The 20,542-nt window shown below is 33.9% G+C and overlaps 2 protein-coding genes across 2 annotated transcripts in view; both read left to right on the top strand.

Moving 5' to 3' along the window:
* Positions 1-646: 646 nt before the first annotated feature.
* LOC148619309 (D-beta-hydroxybutyrate dehydrogenase, mitochondrial-like) lies at positions 647-8,903 on the top strand. Its single transcript, XM_088579034.1, has 6 exons — positions 647-923; positions 2,975-3,181; positions 4,579-4,731; positions 5,759-5,952; positions 6,701-6,940; positions 8,790-8,903. The coding sequence occupies exons 1-6, from the start codon at positions 713-715 to the stop codon at positions 8,871-8,873; spliced, it is 1,089 nt and encodes a 362-aa protein (XP_088435160.1). The 5' UTR covers positions 647-712; the 3' UTR covers positions 8,874-8,903.
* Positions 8,904-18,195: 9,292 nt separating this feature from the next.
* LOC148619308 (uncharacterized) overlaps positions 18,196-20,542 on the top strand; it is a 109,836-nt gene continuing 107,489 nt past the window's right edge. The window contains exon 1 of the mRNA XM_088579058.1: positions 18,196-18,555. Within this exon, the coding sequence (XP_088435184.1) occupies positions 18,493-18,555 (63 nt within the window). The 5' untranslated portion in view covers positions 18,196-18,492. The remainder of the gene's footprint in view (positions 18,556-20,542) is intronic.

Genomic DNA, 20,542 nt, shown 5'->3' with positions numbered 1-20,542 from the left:
TGTCATATTAACTTATTTGCATTGAAAATTGACTTTTGTTACACGATATAGGAATTAAACAACACAAGTCAATTCTGTGAGACAAAATTCAATTTTTTTTATGCAAATTATTTTACAGAATCCTTTGGATATGCAAAAATAAATTCTCTCGTCGCGATTCATTTTGACTTTTGTGACACAAGGTGAATTTTGTTATGACAGAGTTAGTTTACAGAATCCAAACTAAACTAATTTACATACAAAATCTACTTTTGTTACCCAATATTCAAATTAGGTAACGAAAGTAAAGTCTGTGATACAAAATGAATTTTGTCATGACAAAAATAAAATTTATCCACTGAAAGATTACTTGTATGACAAAATTTTAATTTATAGTTAGTAATAAATGTTGTTAATCTGAACTCATTTTTGTTGAGCAAAATTCACTTTTGTATGTGCAAAATTGATTTTTTAGTACAAAACCACAAGAGTCCCATTCGGCGCCCCAACGAGCAGCATGTGCATCTCCACTTTAAACACGCATGGTAATATGGTTAGATTGAACTACGTTTTCCTTGTTCTGCATTTTGTCATTCTATTGTTCGATACTTATCTGTATAATATTTGTATACTTACAATATTTTCATAATCTTTAACGTTATCAAACATTTTATCTCTTAAGAAACAAATGAAAGACACTTAACATACTCGCTGTGTATGGTAACCACACAATATGGCCAATATTCCACTTGGACTAACAAACCATGAAGTTATCTGGCTGGTCACAGTTGTATGTGCCCCGATAGTATTGTCGTGCACTTACGTTACAGCGACGCTCGTCTGTCTGTCGTTAATATATGTAGGATTTTACCTTTACAGGAAATCTCAAACCAGAAGGATATCGATTAGCGGTCAAGGTGTGCTCATCACAGGATGCGATACAGGTGGGTTAACTAAAAGCACATATACACAGATATACCTTTTCATACATTTTTTATAGTACAGTTACTGAATGGTATTTTTCTTAGAATTTCATTGCATTTCCCACTAGTAGATTATTACATTTTCTACTACTATATTACTCCTTCAATGTAAGGGGTTGTAATTCTATCTGTTCCTCCACACCCCAAAATCAAGTCAGAAAATTGCTGACAACCTCTAGCACTATATATAAATATATCAACATAACCAAGTGGGAACTGGGTATATGTACCTATCTGATACATGTTTATGATAGGTATATTTTCTTATTATATGAAATGAACAACTAGACCTGAGTTGCTAGAAAGCAGAAAACGATTACCCTACCACTACACCTGGTCCATGCACAGTTTATATCTGGTTACTCATTTGTCAATTCCTGAAACCGTTACATTTCTAACTTTGAATAAGCCTGAATTTAAAAAGAAATATTCTTGACGTTTTATTTCAAAATCCACTAAGGGAGTAACCAATTGATTTTAATATGGAAGGTGAGAAAATTTAGGTCCTGGCTTTTTTCTTCGGCACAAACCTCCGAAATAAAATCATTAGGACAATGATAAATCCTGCCTTTTTTCTTTTGGCTTACCACGGCTTTTTCTTGAAAATTTCAACCCTGCCTTTTTATTTCAAATTTCACCCTGCCCTACTAAAAATCAAATGGAAATTTCTTAAACATACAGAGCTGTGGTATTTCGTTTTTGGAAGACAAATGCAGTTTTGAAAAATTGTCCATAACATTTACTGAAGAAAATGTTCAGATTGAGGAGAACTGCATGTAATATAAAAACAAAATTGGATGTTGGTAGATTTCCTCTAGCATTGTTTTTTTTTTTTTCAGTTCATGTTATATTTTTTAAACTAAATACTAAAGAACAAATCCATTACTAAAAGAGGCTTTTCAAGTGAATAAATCACTTGATAACCAAGGTTTATTTATGTTGTTTTTCTTTGCTTCAAATATTTTTAAAGATTCTGATTTAGATATAGCAGGAAAAATACAAATCATACCTTTGCTTTACTAGTAAAATATCATCTCTCACTGAAAGTTCAGATTTCTTTATAGTAAACTAAAACAAAATAATTTGAAATAGAACAATACCTTTTAATTAAATCAAGTTTTGAAATAATACTACTTATAACCAAATTCAGGGTGAGTGACCATGCACTGGCAATTGAAACTGGTTGATATAAGAATGTTAAAAAATAGAATATGCACTAAATGTAATAAATGATGACGAGTTTCATTTTTTTTAACGTGCAAAATAAAGCATTGAGAGGTTCAACTTTTTTAAGACAAGTAATACTGTTTACTTATATTATTTAATATTGATCAAACATTCAATCAACTAAAACTTTTTTCAATCCAAATATTGAACTTTTGCCTGAAGTATGCGACTTTATAAAGCAATCTAAACAATTGCGAAAAAAAGGTCAGCAGAGTTCTCCGCTACATCTAGATGTATATATACATTCTCCTTCAATCTCGAGGAGATTACGAGATTTCATCACTCGAGATAGATTTTAGATTTCAAACCTGTTGGAGTGGAGAAATATTGTAACCCCCGAGAGCATTGACGGAGAATCTGTTTCTCCCATGAGATCTGTAGAAAACTTACTCAGAAATGTAATCGCCGCTTGGTGGTTAAAAAGTCACTTACATGGGAGAAAGTATTAATATTTTCCTTTTGTTGTATTGTGTTATATGTTTTGTACTTGCTTGACTTATATGTGTTTATTTTTTAAAATAAGTAAATAAAAATGAATATTAGTGAATCAAGTGTTTAGACTGCATTTGATTGTAAACCCAATAACTAGTTCAGACTGCGATGTACAGTTGTTATACGCTAAGAATGATTGCTTCACACACTTGAAGACTAGAATAATGTCCTCGCGTAGAGAGAGTAATGCATTGTACTGATTAGTTCTTTTATTATAATATATTTCTAGTGTTTACAATAAACTATATTTATTTCGGAAATCAATGTCAATGAAAACATTTTTCTGTTCACAGGATTTGGACATGATTTTGCCAAGCGGATGGACAGTCTTGGATTTACAGTATTTGCAGGTTGCTTGTCGGATCAAAGCGATGGCGCAAAAAGTCTCCGCAAAAGCAGAACAGGACGACTTCATATCCTTGGGCTAAATATTACAAAAGATGATGAAGTTGCAAAAGCTGTTGAATACGTTTCGAAAGTGCATGGCAAAACTGGATGTGGTAAAGCTTGAGAAAAAAGATAAAAAAAAAAACTAAAACATTCAGACTTATCATTTGCTACAATTTATACTATTTGAGTTAAGAAACAACATCATATAAAAAAACATACCACTGGGGCGGATGTAGAAAGTTTCAAAAGAAGGTTCCAGGCTATTACTGAGTGTATTTCCTCAGTTTTGTCGAAATTCCATGCACATGCTGCTCGCAGGGGGCGCCGAATAGGATTCTTTTGGTTTTGTACTAAAAATTCAACTTTGTACAGACAAAAGTGAATTTTGTTCAACAAAAAATAGTTCAGATTAACAAAATTTATAACATACTACAAATTTAAATTTTGTCACATAAAGTAATCTGTCAGTGGGCAAAAGTTACTTTTGTCATGACAAAATCATTTTTGTATCACGGAGTTTTCTTTTATTACCGAATTTGAATACTTTGAATACAAAAGTCAATTTTGTATGTAAATTAGTTTAGGTTGGATTCTGTGAACTAATTTGCATACAAAACTAAGAAATGTTATAACAAAATTGAATTCTGTCACATAATTCAACTTTGTGTTTACAAAATTGAACCCTGTCGTTTGAACACAAAATTCACTTTTGCGTCACAAAAGTCAGTTTTGTGAGACAAAAGTCTATTTTGTATGTAAATTAGTTCACAGAATCCTTTGGATATGCAAATGAATTCGCTCATCACGATTTTGTAAAAAAAGGTTTCTCATTGGATATAGCAATCGCGGGTCTCGCAGACGCAGGTTTCCGATTACTTCGAGCAAGGACATGTCATATGGCTGATGATCTATTATGCAAAAGTAAGTAATACCTAATTAAGTATAACTTTTGCAGAATAGCGCATCAACCATATGATATTCCCTTGCTCGAAGTAATCGGAAACCTACGAGACCCGCGGTTACTATATCCAATTAGAGGCCTTCTTACAAAATCGTAACGAGAGAGATTCATTTGCATATCCAAATGATTCTGTAAACAAATTTGCATACAAAATTGACTTTTGCATAACAAAATTGATTTTTGTGACACAAAATTGACTTTTGCCTCACAAAATTGATTTTTGTGACACAAAATTGACTTTTGTTATTTAATTTTCATATTAGGGAACAAAGTCAATTTTCTATGCCAATAAGATAATATTTGCATACTTATTTGACAAAATTGAATTTTGTCATGACAAAAATGAATTTTGTCTACAAAAATGAATCTTGTCGATACAAAATTGAAGTGGTCATAAAACAAGTCTGTATAACATAGTTTTGTACGACAAAAATGATTTTGTTATGACAGAATTCAATTTTGTGTACACGAAATTGACTGATTACAAAAAGATGAAGTCCCATTCGGCGTCCCGTAGTAATGTGCCCTTGTTTACTTTATATACAGGACTCTGGGCATTATTTAACAACGCCGGTGTAAACATGTTAGGAGACATTGAACTGTGTACCATGGATGTGTTTTACCGTATATCGGAAGTCAACATGTACGGAATGGTCAGAGTTACCAAAGCATTTCTACCCTTCATCAGGAAAAGCAAAGGTTGGTTGGCTTAACAAAGAATGTTGTTTATAGTTCTATATACGTATAAAGTAAATGATATTGGACAATACCAGCAACATATAGAATGTATTCAGAAATATTTGACAACCAGAATATCATTTATAGTTTTCCTTTCCTCGTTTGTTTACCCCGGACTTGAATTTTTATGAGCAAATCGGCGGGTGTTTCTAGAAAAACAGAGGACGCTTACCCTACCGGTGCACCTGGTCCATGCTCCTAGCTTTTAATGGAGTCCGAGTTGCTCATTTACTTTTGTTACTTTGTATGTATGATTTTAGTTACTTTATGTTCTTTGTCGTGTATGTTTTCCATGTCTGGTCTTTGTCCCTGGAATACGTTCTTTTGATTACCGCTATAACCTTGGTTCCCATGATTACTCTTATTCTACTATGACGTGCCTCAAAGCTCTTTAGACCGCAGCCATGGTACAAAAAGTAATAAAACATGACCAACATTTCGTGCAACGCATAGGCTGCGTCTATTTAAAAATACGAAGAAATGAAACTAGTCCTTGTAGAATTGAAATAAATAACGGAAACTCCATTTTATCGCTGTTTTACCACGGGCTGGCCATTTACGTCGTTATTTAACCCCTTGATGTCGCACGGGTAAAAACAATGCGATATAAATAGCTAGCCCGTGATTCCGTGGTAAAACAATGATAAAATGGAGTTTCCATGATTTATTTCTTAAGTTTATGATATAAGCCTTCGTAGCAAAGAAATCTTATTGATAGTTAGATAGCTTTAATTGGAAATAATTACTGTAGAAAAACTAACAAAACAAAACAAAACAAAAAAACAAAACAAAAAACAAAAACAAAAACAAAAAGCAAAAAACAAAAACAAAAACAAAAACAAAACAAAAAGTTAAGAAAAACAAGTATTATCCAGCATGACTAACAATAATTCTTTGTTTATGTTGTCATGTGTGAACACACTTAATGCTGGAATGCACACAGAAACAGTCTTGAAACGGATACAAGTTACCAGTATTGCTATTTTAGGTAGAATTATAAACACAACAAGCGTCAAAGGTCGCATTTGTTTACCCAAGAACTGCGCTTATGGGATAACAAAATATGGCGGAGAGGCTTTCTCTGATATTCTTAGGTTAGAAATGCGCCAGTTTGGCGTTAAAGTGGTTGTCATAGAACCTGGAAACTTCGGTGGTGCGACTGGAATGCTGAATCCACAATCGGTAAGATTATAGATTTAGATAAACCAGTCTTTTGACTCTTTAACGTATTAAACCTATCGAAAATTGTCAAATGGAGTATTCAAATAGAGTATCCATGAGACAGATTTTTTTTACAAACGGTATAGTTTCATTTTTTTTTACCCTCTGTCATTAAAGACGTCCTTCTATGGAAACCCAAGTCACCTGATCGCGTTTGAAAAAGCTGTATCGAGAATTGAAATTGCGTGTTATTTTCTTGAATGAAATGTAAAAAAAATTTAAGTAAAAAGGACAAAATTTTACTGCTTCTGCTATCTTTTTTTAAGGATGGTGCTTGTTATTTTTTTATTTCTCTGATGAAATTCGTAGCTTAAAATAGTTTGTATATGACAACATCCAGCTAGTTGGTTTTTTTTTTTCAGAAAGTTTATATCATAAAATGACGTGTATGTCTTAATTTTTATTTAAGTATAAAGTTTTAGCGAAGTTATTACCTTTGACCCGTTTCGTTCAAGGCATATTGGGGAAAACAGCATGCGTCCTATTCACTTGCGTTAGTAATTCAATGCTTAGTATCAAATTTGCTTAAAAGTTATTTGTTGATATATATTGTTTCCTGGTCATTATTTTTTTTAAATGTTGTAAAGAAGCAATTTCATAAAGTTGAAAGTCAGAGCATGGAAAAAGAGATAAACATCTGAATCTGGTATTAACATAACTGCCATGATATATCAGTTTACATTTATGTCAGTATTCCATTTTATTCAAGCTAAAAGCACTAAAACGAGACTTTGATTTGATGGAAGAGAAGGCATCACCAGATGTCAAACAGGCCTATAACGCAAAGGAATACCTAGAGAACCTATATGTGGCTGTACAGGGCAGTAGTGATAGTACTTATCCTGGTCTAGGACCCGTCATCGATGCCATGGAGGATGCCGTGATCAGCTCACACCCTAGATGTAGATATCTTGTCGGGGGCTCAGATTCCTTCTATGATGTATATTGTGTAAGTTACTGACTTGTCGGTCAAACCAATTTATTACTGAAACCTTTATATGACTAATCTAAATCCATAGGGAATTGCTCCCATTATAAAATGCAATCCGACTCAAATTTTATATATCAATAGTCTACTTTTCAGTTCGCGTAGAGATGGTATTTTAACTGCAAATAAGATATATATATATAAGACCATAACCGAGTTTTACGGCAGTGGCGTAGCTATAATGTATTTCAAGAAGCCAATGCTTCAACCTGGTTTTAACAGAAACTAACCAAAATAAAGCCCTCCTATTGTCTGTGCTATCACATGTTTCCACTTTGATTTGGCACTGGCTACGCCACTGTTCGGCCAGGTATCCCAACGGTAAGGCTCCGCCACCAATAACTGTTTGTTAACTACAAACAGCTACTACTAACAGCCAGAGCAATCAATATTATAATTAAAATAGCATATTTTATGGTGGAAAATAGTCCCTGTGTTTGAACTTATAAAATGTAAGATGGACAAGAGCACTAAAATGTTCCCCATGCAATTGTAAATATTTTATCGAAATACAACGCCATATACATTTGAGTGGTCGGCGACTTGCTTGTTTATTACTAGTTTTTATGCTGTAGCAAGAATAAGAAAAACATTTTGTTCTTTATAAGGTTTCGTTTCTATTTTTCTGCCAAAAAGTTAGAACTTAAAACAAAAGTAAACAAAAACAAAAACAAAAACAAAAACAAAAAAAACAAAAAAAAACAAAAAAAAAATAAAATAAAAATAAAAAAGCAAAAAACAAATCAAATAACATACACACAAAAAAAACCTCTCCTACTCCATTTTCTCGACTTTCATGTGGTGTATTTTTTGAAAGTACTCCGAATTAACATTTTCCCGACTTTCATGTTGTGTATTTTGTAAAAGTCCATTGAATTAATATTTTGAGTTTATAATTTTTGTTGCACTTAGATATACTTACACACCGATTAGTTCATTGTGGGAGGGACGAATTTCAGTCACAAATTATAGAAAATTCCACAAATCGGACTTGCATGTTTTCATTAAAAAATCGCATAAATTTGACACCTTAAGTTATGGGTTATGACACGTTGACAATATCTGAAATTTATTGTCATTCTATAATATTCTGTTCTATACATTCTAAAGCCAAGAAAAAAGAAGCAATCTACATGAAATATTTCTTTCCAAAACAATAAAAAAATATTATGTTCCTCTATCAGACAGGATGAAACCAAGTGCTCACACCTACAAACATTCTAATAGAGATAATGTGTTCAGTTGCTCTTTGCTTTTGTTACTTTGTATGTATGATTTCAGTTACTTCATGTTCTTTGTTGTGTATGTCTGTTTTCCATGTCTGGTCTTTGTCCCAGGATTACATTCTTTTGATTACCGCTATAACCTTGGTTCCCTTGATTATTCTTTCAGTTATATCTGCTTATTACAGAAGTTTAGTTTTCGTCTTGGGTTGCAATTATAATACAACAAAAACATTGTTTCAGTTCATACATTACTAGCAGTTTTTTTTTAATTTACATGTACCATAAATAAAAAAAAATCTTTTATGATTCATTGTATTTATATGTGTATGTCTTTATTTCATTCATTTAAGAAGAGTATAATAGTATATTTTCAACAGAAACGTGACATATAAACAAATGTATTGCGTAGTTTTGAACAGTTATGTTGTAAGTAATTCACTGCTTTAATTCGGAAATTTAACTCGTCATCTTCAGGCTGAGTCCTTGGAGGATGGACATCAGTCCACATAGTAAATTATCATGAAAACACCGATGACACTATCTGTGGATTGATAATAAGTACATATTTATACGTTCTTTTGTAGACTTTAGCCCGTATGGTACCATATTTACCAGAACCATGGATGGATTACTTAGTAGATAAAATTTTTGCTAGTGGTAAACAGTAAATTACTTGACATTAAAGAATTTTTCCTGGACATGGGTTATCTCTCTTATAATACAAAATGAAGTGGTTGGAACATTTCGTTGTATGGACGTATACAATGAATGTTGGACGCGATGCCTTTTAAAATTGTTCGGTGTGTATAAGAATAAAAAGCAATGAAAAAAAGTATTGACTGACACTTGAAACTACAAATTAACAGCCAAATGGACATCCTTGACGCCACCCCTACAACCAAAATTTAAAATTTGTTAGCTTAGTACCTATCAACAGAAAACTCCGACACTGTCAATGGTTAATTGATTCATGGTGTAGAAAACCCACCGAGCAAGCAACACTTTTTTTTTCAGTCTACATATGCTATATATTTACATCGATATTATTTCTGTACTCAGATTTGCAATTTTGAGAAAACCATACATTTATCTCCCACTAAAATCAACCTAATCAATCAAAATCAAGAATGACAACTCTTGCAAAGTGCCAGTTTCATGTACAATCTATATAAGAGCAACAACCAAATGAAAAACTAACGCTGGTTATATGGTCTGGAACTGTTTCTAAATTAGAAATAACAGTGAATTCGATGGGTTCTTGAAATGCATGAACCGCTTCCTGTCTGATTTTTATAAAGACTGCTACTTAGATATTCAGAAGGATTGAACTAATTTGAACCTCAAGCAAATGAGGACAACAAATACGCAACAACACACAATAAAACTCAAAGGAGAATACATTCGAGTCCAATGTAAAAACAGGAAACAATATTCAAGCCTTCAAAAATTAACAACGCTAAAAGCGGTTAATGCGAGGATACGAGAAGCCGGAGCAGCTTTTATACAGCCGAAGAATATCTGGAACACCAAAGATCTGAGAAAGCAAACACAAATAAGAATTTTTCAACAGTAATGTTAAGGCAGTCTTGATGTATGGGGCAGAGACATGAAGGGCGGTAAAAAGATAGACTTTTATGACATATATCCTACAGGTCTATATTGGTCGAATGCCATCACAACAAGGAACTGTGGGAAATGAGAAAACAAATACCCTTTCACCAATAACTTTTGCGAAGACATTGGTCAAATGGAATCCTCAAGGAAAAAGAAAAGAATTAGAGGTATATTTCGCTGGCCGGGGGATTCGTCCTCGAAGGTACAAAATGTACACGATATATGGTAGTACAGAACAGTTCATCTAGTTGGCGTTGCTATGTAGAATAGATGATAAGTCACATCAAATACCACTTACATGAGCTATCTTGTGTTACCATACATTACAACCTTAGATTATTAAAGCTATGGGAATCACCAGCCAGCGAAACCATATTATATCTGTGGAAAATCCCTTTACCACTTGCGTATGAAGTTCATGCATTACGCCGGAGCGTGTCGAAACTCCGCGGACTTTTTGTACCGTGCTTGACTTGTTACAACAGGGTTATAATGCTACACGATTAAAGTCATCACTACAGAAGTTTAATCTTATGGGTCGTGATGGTGTATCCACCTGCACCATAAGAACCGATTTGTTCACCGTGTCATAGTTTTCCTTTTTTCTTTCGTTTCCCCGATCGTGAGCACCTCGGCAGGACGCCTACCCTATCGGTACTCCTAGTCCATATTCCAGTTTTTTTAGTAGAATTCGTGTTGTTTATTTACTTTTTACTTGTCAGTTACTATGTACGTGTTATTTTTGGTTATTTCATGTTCACTGTTGCGAGTGACTATTTTCCCTCCCTAGTCCCTTTCTTTAATATATTCTTTTGATTTCCTCTCGAATCTTGGTTCCCTTGATTACTCTTTCATATGTAGCCCAGCTGGTGGACGAGAGCGCTGGGTGTCACCATAGGTGTTATAGCGGTACGAGTTCGAATCCAGGTGAGAAAACAGCCAAACGTTTGCTTTGCAAATTTTACAGTTTTAACACTGTTCCCTTCCAAAAACCATTTTCCTTTTTTATTATCTATATAAATGAAATTAGTATTTTCATATGTTAATTTATGATACAAAGTAGTATACTTATAAAATGAGATGACTGCATAAGTATGTGTTACTTACTTGACATGTGTCTTATCCATTTTGTAACATGATGCAAATATTTTTTTTAAACTAAGGGACCAGTCAAAATCTATCGCCACATAGGACCGGTGCAAATCATATTAGGACATGCAGACACTTTTTTGGCATTATTTCTATTCTTATGACACCATTTTTTTCATTGATGATGTCCATGTGATGTGGGATACAGCTTTTTTTTTGGAAATAAGTCTTGCAGGACTTTTAAAATGAAAAAAAAAAACTGTTTTAATTATCATACAAAAAGATAACAAAGTTCAAAGAGTAATCAAGGGAACCAAGATTATAGCGGTAATCCAGGGACAAAGACCAGACATGGAAAACAGACATTCACAACAAAGAACATAAAGTAACTAAAATGATACATACAAAGTAACAAAAGCAAATGAGCAACTCGGACTCCACTAAAAACTGGGAGCATGGACCAGGTGCACCGGTAGGGTAAGCATCCTCTGCTTTTCTAGAAACACCCGCCGAGTTGCTCATAAAAAGTCAAGTCCGGGGTAGACAAAAGAGGAAAGGAAAACTATGACCCATTGAATACATCAGTTTTCATGGTGCTGATGGATACACCATAACGATCCACGAGTTCATGATGACGACCATAAAACTTCTGTAGTGATGACTTCAATCTTGTAGCAACATCACCATGTTCCAGAAGCCTATTTGTTAGAGTTTTAGCGCGATACAAAAAGTCTGCGTAGTTTTGGCAAGCTCTGGCATAACGTATGAGTTGTGATATGAACACTCCATACGCAGGAGCCGAAGGGATGTTGCCACAGATGAAAGGAAAGTTAACAATTCTGAATGAAAAGTCATCACGTTTGTCGTAAAGTTTGGTCAATAGTTTTCCTTTACCATCGATTTCTAAGTGTAGGTCAAGATATGAGGCTGACTTCACAGGGTCTGTAGTATCATTTATCTCAAGTTCTTTTGGGTAGATGCGATGTATCAAATCCCCGAAATTACGATTGTTTAAAGATGATACGTCATCTATATAGCGGAAACTGAGATTGAAGGATCTAGCCAAACGATATTCTTTCTTTCTGATCAGATCAGCTATAAAGTCAGTCTCATAAGAGAGAAGGAATAAGTTAGCAAGTAAAGGAGCACAGTTTGTTCCCATTGGAATGCCGACCGTTTGTTGAAAAACACGTCCACCATACTGGACAAATATGTTGTCGATTAAAGATTCCAGCATTTTGTAAACAACTTCCTCTGTATATTTGGAAGATGATTTGGAATTATTTCTTACAAAGTATGAGGAATCTCTACCAAGAACTATATATTTGTATCTAGGTGTACCATCTTTTTTTGGAAAAACAACGATGTATAATGTTTTTTAACTGAATATGGGGAATAGAAGTATACAGTGTTGAAAAATCATAGGTTTTAATGCTATTATATTCAGATAATAGTCTTGAACTGATTGTCTCCAAAAGATCTTTCGAATTTTTCAGGATCCACATTGAATTAATACCACTACGGGAGTAACAAGTGTTGTGGTAGGACTGTAGACCCTCTTTGACAGTTGTGAGTATAGAAGTTAAAAGTTTTGAAAGAGGTTTGGTGGTACATCTTGCAGATCCAGCTATGAAACGTTAATTGTATGGATTCTTGTGAAGTTTAGGAATCCAGTACATAGACGGTAAATCACAATCATTGTCCTTGGTAGAGAGACCAAAAGACGATAGCACAGATTTATGGTTTTCCACAATCTCTTCTTTGGAGAGAGTGGTAGCAGTGTAGGTCCTATAAATGTCATTTATATGTACTTGTTAAAATCTTGTGACAGTCCTGCGCGCGATTCCCCAAACAGCATTTCTACGTTGGGCCAACGTTGGTTCAACAAAGTCATTTACGTTGGACCAACGTCATAAGTGCAAAGAGAGTCAACGTTGGCCCAACGTTAGCCCAACGTAATGCAAACATTGACCCAATGAACGCCCAGTGTTGACCCAACCAAATGGTCCGACGTTGGCATTCTTTAAGATTAAAACGGAATTTTATTAATAGTTATGTCGCAGAGCGCTAGTTGGTGCTATACTCTAATTAAGAACTCTAATTTCCCTTCAGTTTATCATATACAATCTTTCCAGTTATAATATATCAATGACAAGCTGATTGCAGTTTACAAGAGTAAAACAAGAAAATCTATTATAAAATTTGCAAATATCACACGCATGGGTATATTAAATATTGCAAATTTACAATTTTTCTGCATTTAAGAGAAAAAAATGATAATGCTTGTCACAGTTATGTGTTTATGTAGCATTTACATTGAAAATATGTATACATTTGTTCAAAATTAAAGACACCTATGAGGCGCGTAGCTGAGGTCAAATTGAAGTGTAGGCAAAATTACGGCAGGGGGTCTGGGGCCGCTTAAGGCCCCTAGCAGGTCCAGGGGGGCGAAGCCCCCCGAAGCTCCGCGGAGATAGCGTTTTAGAGCATCATTTATGCCTTTCCTGGATGTATTTTATCTATAAAAAAAAGTGAGTGCAGGCAAAAGCTTTTTTTGCCTAACGGCAGCTACGCGCCTGCCTATTGTTTTGAAGAAAAAAAAAGTGTATTATGCTCTCAGTTACAAAACTGCATATGGGGATGGCAATCACGTATATTGTTGTTATCATAGTTTAGATTGGTTATTCATAAGAAGCTGTTGAATTATTAAGTTCTAAATATTAAACGCGAATACTTGTTAAATAAATATTGAACTTGCAGTTAACAGAATTTGCGAAAAGACCCAACGAAACTTATTTTCTTAAAAAGTAAAATTATATATATATATAATATCTCAGTTTAGATGCAACACAATATATGCTTTCATGCGTATGTCTAGATTTGCTAACTAGTTTTACATTTCTGGAGATTGGCATACATTTTTGTATTAAAAATTAAATAAAGCCTGTTTTAACATGTGTGTTGCTAAAATTGTTTCGACGTTGGTTCAATGTTGGTTCAATGTTGGCTCATCGTTGGCTCTGGGTAGGACAAATGTAGAAAAATGTAAATTGTGTAATCATGGTTTTTATTTAAAATTTGCAATTTAACAAGAACAAATAGCTTCTAAAACAACTTATTAACGAGAAACATAAAATGCAATGGTTATTCTGAATGTAGTAGGCCCAGCGTTGGTCCAATGTTGGGCCAACGTAGAATCTTTTTACAGAATGAAAATATTTAAAATTTCAAAACGTCATGTTTAACCATTAGCTGGTCAAGTAGAAAACATTTTGGAAAAAAAATAAATCAAGAGGAAATATTTTCCATAACCACTCACTGCTACGTTGGGCCAACGTGGTCTTGCCAACGCCAACCAAAAGCCAACGAACCAGCCATCAGCCCACGTTGGCCCAACGGAGGCATGCTGTCTGGATCATCGCTGTTAATTCGTAATATCGAAATATTATGTCATAATTTTGATTTAGCTATGTCGTAATTTCGACATATTATGTCGTAAATATGACGATATGTCGTAACTTCGACTTAGGTATGTCGTTATTTCGACATAATATGTAGTAATTTCGACATGATATGCCGTAATATCACCATGATATATTGTAATTCAACTTAGCTATGTTGTTATTTCGACATCGTATGTCGTAATTTCGACATGATACATTGTAATATCGCTATGATATGTCGTAATTTCGACCAAGTATGTCGTAATTTGGACATAGCTATGTCGTTATTTTGACATACTAATAGTATGTCGTAATTTCGACATATTTTTTTTTTCAAATGACCCTTATGGGCTTCATTCATTAAAGAATAGAAATAAATAAATAAATGAATGAAGTCACAGATTTTACACATTTTGAATTAATTTTTTTCAATGCAATATTTTAAACTCATATTTTTTCTTCAGTATGAAGTTTATGAATAATCAATTGAATACAATAACTAGATACACTAAATATATTCTAAATGCAATGAATACAAGTAAATAAAGATTTAAAAAAAAAGGATTTTTGTTTAATTAGGAAACTTTTAGGACACACGCCTTGTGGTTTTCATTAAATCTCTTTTTTTTTGCATCGGTCCTGAGTGCCGATAAATATGGACCCGTAAGATATTTTGTCGCCCGCGCCATGACGAACAGGCAAATTACAGTCATTTATTATACGCGATTTACTGTTTTTTTTTTTCACTCGGTTAAATATCGAATAGAGCATTATTCTTGAAAAAGAAAAACAAAAATACTCAAAGATCAACACACTCGTGATAGCACACAATTCGAAGCGTTACATATACTTTGCGGTACCTACCTCCTTACAGCACCACAAATCCGATTACCACATTGTGTCTGGCCAGTGTTATATATAAATGTACGTATGTGTACGAAAGTCTATGGTTTTCAATAGGATTATTGTGGTTGTTTTGTTAAAACAACAAACACTGAAAATGAATGAATGAAGATAATAACGAAATATTAAAAGTGCTTAAAGTCCAGTTAGTTTAAACATATTTTATTGCTCAAAACAAAAATGATCAGACACAAGTGAATCACAGTTAAGATGTCCTCTCCAATATACAATAATACAAATAATTGAAACTTAGCATGCATAATATGTATTTGAAGTATATAGATGAACTAAAAAGAAAATGAGTGAAGACCATGATACTAACATTCCGGTGAACAGATGGGAAGTTATACAATATGGAATCTTTAGGAATTTTTTTATGAATTCTAGGTCCAAACGAAAAATATGAGGGGACTTTTTGTTTTTCTCCTATTAAACCTGTTTAAAATTTCGCCTTTGTGTCAAAATTATGTAGACTTTGGTCGAGTTTATTACACTGGCGAATTGTTTGAGGCATAAATGAGTCGGATGTCAGCTAGACTAAGCCTGCAGAAGGGGATAGTGGGGGTCCAGAGGGGTGCAGAGGGTTGACACCTCCTTTTCATTGAAAAATTTGTCATTTTCATGTGTAAAATTGACAAAAAAAAAAAATGGCAAATAAAGTCCTAGCACTCCATTTTTTCTGAGGCTGGCAACTCTCCTTTTCGGTGCACCTGGTCCATGCTCCCAGTTTTAAGTGGAGTCAAAGTTGCCCATTTACTTTTGTTAATGTGTTTGTTTTCCATGTCTGGTCGTTCACTTTGTCCCTGAATTACATTCTTTTGATTTTCGCTAGAATCTTGGTTCCCTGGATTACTCCTCCAAAGTGTCAGGATCCGGCCCTGGGAAAACATTATATCTTGCCCATTATAGACGTAATGGATAATCTGACGTGCTTTGTATATTTGGCGGGACAATATTACATCAATAATCTGGTGCATTTTTATGCACCATGTTATAGAACATTTGTAATTTTCACTGTTCCTTCTGTCTGCTGATGACTGCCATCCCAATCGCCTGATGATTCGGTTCTTGTGAATGTAGGTAAACCAGTCACCATTCTTGCTGCTTCAAGTTGCAATTTTTCTAATTGATCAGCGTAACTCGATACACAGTTATCCCAAACTTCACCGCCATAATCGAAAATGGGTCAAATAAAAACTAGATATAGTTTTTCTAGATATTATCTGGATAAATGATATTTCAATTTCCCGAGAAAATTGATGTGTTTTCTTATACTAGCCATTAAATTTTCTATAAGCTTAGTCCATTCGCCATCACGACTAAAGGTAACACCGAAGTGCTTCACGCGAAGTGCTTGTGCGATTCTGTTCAAGGAAAGTTTTCATTCTTCAATGAAAAGGTAAGATCAGTTGTATCCGTGTTTGGAAATATTGTTAATTCAGTTTTCTCGTTATTAAATGACGTAAGCCAACTATTAAACTAATTGTCGAGCTCTCTAAGGTGGCGACTTGTCACATTTTTATCTGGTCACTATTCTGTCCAGGATACTTGAAAGACGTATCATCAGCAAAAAGTCTGCACAATGATATAAGATTACTAGCGATACCTTTAATGAATATAATAAAAAAAAACAGAGGACCAAGGACCAATCCTTGAAGGACGACCACTGACACTTTGCACGGCAACAATGAAGATTTATTTAATACAACTTTTTGTTTTCTTTCATATCGATAATTTTCAGAGAATTGTATAAGTCTTCCTTTAAAACCATAAGCTTTCATATAATGTATCGACCCCTAATACCAAACTTTGTCAAATGCTTTAGAAAAATCGCAAAACACGAAACAGCTAAATTCTTTTTTGTCAAGAGAGTTCGGAATACAGTCACAGATTTCTAGAAGTTGATGAACTGTTGAATAATTGGACAAAAAAACCGGATTGATATTTATATATGAGATTATTAAATTGATGATTATAAACATGATTGAAAATAACCCTTCCCATAGCTTTACCTACACAACATATTAAAGATATTGGCCCGTAATTAGGATTGAGATACATCTCCCTTTTTGAAAATAGCTATCACATTTGCAATTTTCCAGCTAGAAGGATAGCGGCCAGTGCTCATTGATTTATTAATGATTATTAGTAGTGAGACAGCCATTTTTTTCTGGACATTGTTTTAACATTTATGACTTATCACATCTGAATGTCCAGTTGTTTACTCTGCAAGTGTATTAGAAAAAAATGAATGAATTACGTTTCACAAATTTTTTAAATCTTGTATGAATTTAGTGAAATAAAATAATTTACCCTGTAGCAAGAAGTATCCCAGTATTTTTATATAAAATAGTATTTTATTATTTTCGGGCACTTAAAATCGGAGAATAGACTGAAAGCATCTATAGATTTGCAAAATTACATCGCGGCTTCTCCATTCCGTTTTCCTCCTTTAAAGATGGTGTCTGATTATAATAAGTAAGTTTGAATATATTCAGAACTAACAAGTTTAACCTCCCTGACGTATCACTTTATTAAAATAAACAGAAATAACATAACTTGCTAGACCTTATTTTCCGGATCGCATTGGTTGAATAATTCATTTCATTCAATCAGATAATCCAATTCCAATAAGTCAATAGCAAAAGGTGTTCACCTGCAAAAGGCAATACATAATACACTAGGATGTACCTCTAATGAAGGATGTTCGCTCTCTCTACAATGTGCACACGTTTTGTTTTCTTTTAACAAAAGACAATCTGTCAACTTCAAAATTTTAATTTGTTCATGTAACAGTTAATCCTTCTCTGTAGTGGAACGTTTGTAATGAATGGGTGTAGACTTTAAATGTGTAATTTCATGGACCGCTAGAGTTCTACAATGGATCAATACATCGACCAATAGATGAACGACTTGGCAGGGTAGATCCAACTTTCTATAAAAAGAACACATATTTAAGGGTATTGTTGCCCTTCCATTTCGGCCCAAGTTGTGCGCTCTTCCATGACATTTTTTCACGTGGGTGCGGTCGCACGAAGTACCATTCTGCTCAACTTTTGAAGTTTCTAGGCACATCCTTCAGTGAATCTTTTTCTGTACTACAACTTTCGCTTATAAATCGTGAAAATATAGCTTTTTCGAACCGGTTTGTTTATATTTTAGCATGGAAAATATGTGTTGATTCTAGAAACACCAGTCTTTTTCTAGTTTCAAATTAGAAAACTAAAAACTTAGAAAAATGACTCTAATTTGGATCTCATTCGTGTGTTTATATGCATTACTAGTCAATATTAAAGCTCAGGTAAGCATAACATAATTTCCTATAATTAATATTCTTAATTATACATGTTATAGGTGTTAATTTGCATAAAAGCGTCGAAGATGATGTAGTACTTCGCTTTCATGATCACATTTAAAGGTTTTGTAACCAAATCGCTGGAATCTATTAGGGTTCTGTGGACAGCCCATCACAAGGGCGTGTCTCCTGTTGAAGTGAATCCATATAGGAGCTGGACATCGCATAGCTTTTTTTTGTTGGGCATCTCCTTCTCATGATCTTGACTGTCAACATACTACAGTAGTCATATGATAGTTACATGATTGTGGGCTTAATACGTATATGGTGAACTCATTGTCCAGACCATAATGTGATTCATGTACTTCTGTTTGTTTTCTTTGTAATTCTTGTTTGGTATGACCATTTTTACTTTTATCTAAAGATCAAAATCATGTACACCAGGAAACTAGGTTACGAACACAGGGGCATACCCAGGACTTTTTGGTATTACTATTGCAAAGGGTTTGTACGCCGACGAGTAAATCTACTTCGAGGCCCTTCTTGAATATTCTGCTTCATTACTTTGGATCAATATCGTTTGTATATGGTGTAACCACACATTAACTATGAAATAAACTGTTTTTTTTGGTATGTCTCTAAACGCCATGTAATGTATCTAGTAGTCTCAATGCAATATATTCCGTCACATAAAATACATGTGTCTGTATCCAACAAATAATGATGATTTTTATAGCTCAACCACTGTGTTTTAACCAGGAGAACATCATCTGGGTGTTTTTAAAGAAGTCTAGATGTAAAGCCCTTCTTAATGTCAAAACTTTGACAGTGATGAAATATGCACACCATTCATTTAAAACTTGTCATCTTTACTTTTGACCTTTGAACATCTAAAAACAAAAAAAGATCAAATTCATTTGCATATGGTTACAAACTTGTGTATGTATTTGTGGAATTTCATGTGTGTTTTACAAGTGTAAAGGTTACAGAAGACATATGATGTAGGGTTTGCTTACTAGTTGTTTGTAAAGGAACTGCAAGACACACTTAGGCTTATATAATGTCTAGGCATAAACAGCGTAAAAGATAGATTGCATTGGTTACACCCTATTCATACTGGTGGCCGATGTTCCCATACTGGTTTGATTAAAACAAGATATTTCAAAGCATACAACCACCCATGTGATCGCATTTGGTGAAACTACTATACATTTAATATGGGTGATAATAGTACAAAATCGCATTAAAGGAAACAAATTTCAATAATCCTCCCGAATAGCAATGGATTGTCTGCTTCATGTGCAATTCGAAGGAAACGAGTGAAGTAAACATATTAGGACAACACCCAATATGACACATGAATGGTCTGTTAATGGGTAGGGAATTTAAAGTTTATAAACAGAAAACCAGGCGTGTCCAATGACACGAATATGTTTTTCCTATAGCACGCTGGTTTTTCTAAAAATAATCTTTTATATAAATATTTGTAAATATCGATAAAACAATATCAAATGTCTATTTCATACGGCACGGACTTGTGTGACTATATACAAGATTTTTTTCTCATTTTTTATCAGATAATCACCATCAATTTAAGTATCATATTGCAGACACCCAAAACGAATCATTAAAATTCCTGAAATATATTAACCGCTGAGCCCATTTAAACAGGCACACCTTATAAAATAGTTCATAAACTGAAGTTAATTGAAGTATTTTACTACAAACAAATTCCGGGTACAATTGCGATAACGCCTCTACAAGGTACCCTCCAAGGCAGTATTTCCATGGTAACTGAACAAATGGTATATATATGTTTGGATCAGGCCTCTTTTGAGTTGTGCTCTTTCCAATAAAATATTGTATTGAAAATAGTAAATAGATATTAAGATCCTGCCTGGAATAAAACCAACTTCAAATGTTCAAAACCAGAGCGGAACTATTAAATTTAGAGAGAGGTGGTCAGTGGATGGTTATTTTATGGTCCTAGGTG

This window comes from Perna viridis, chromosome 4 (genome assembly GCF_037379345.1).
Source record: "Perna viridis isolate PV_CMFRI_1.1 ecotype Kerala chromosome 4, ASM3737934v1, whole genome shotgun sequence".
NCBI lineage: Eukaryota > Metazoa > Mollusca > Bivalvia > Mytilida > Mytilidae > Perna > Perna viridis.
Note: the sequence above shows the minus strand (reverse complement) of the source record. Positions and strands in the feature narration are given on the sequence as shown.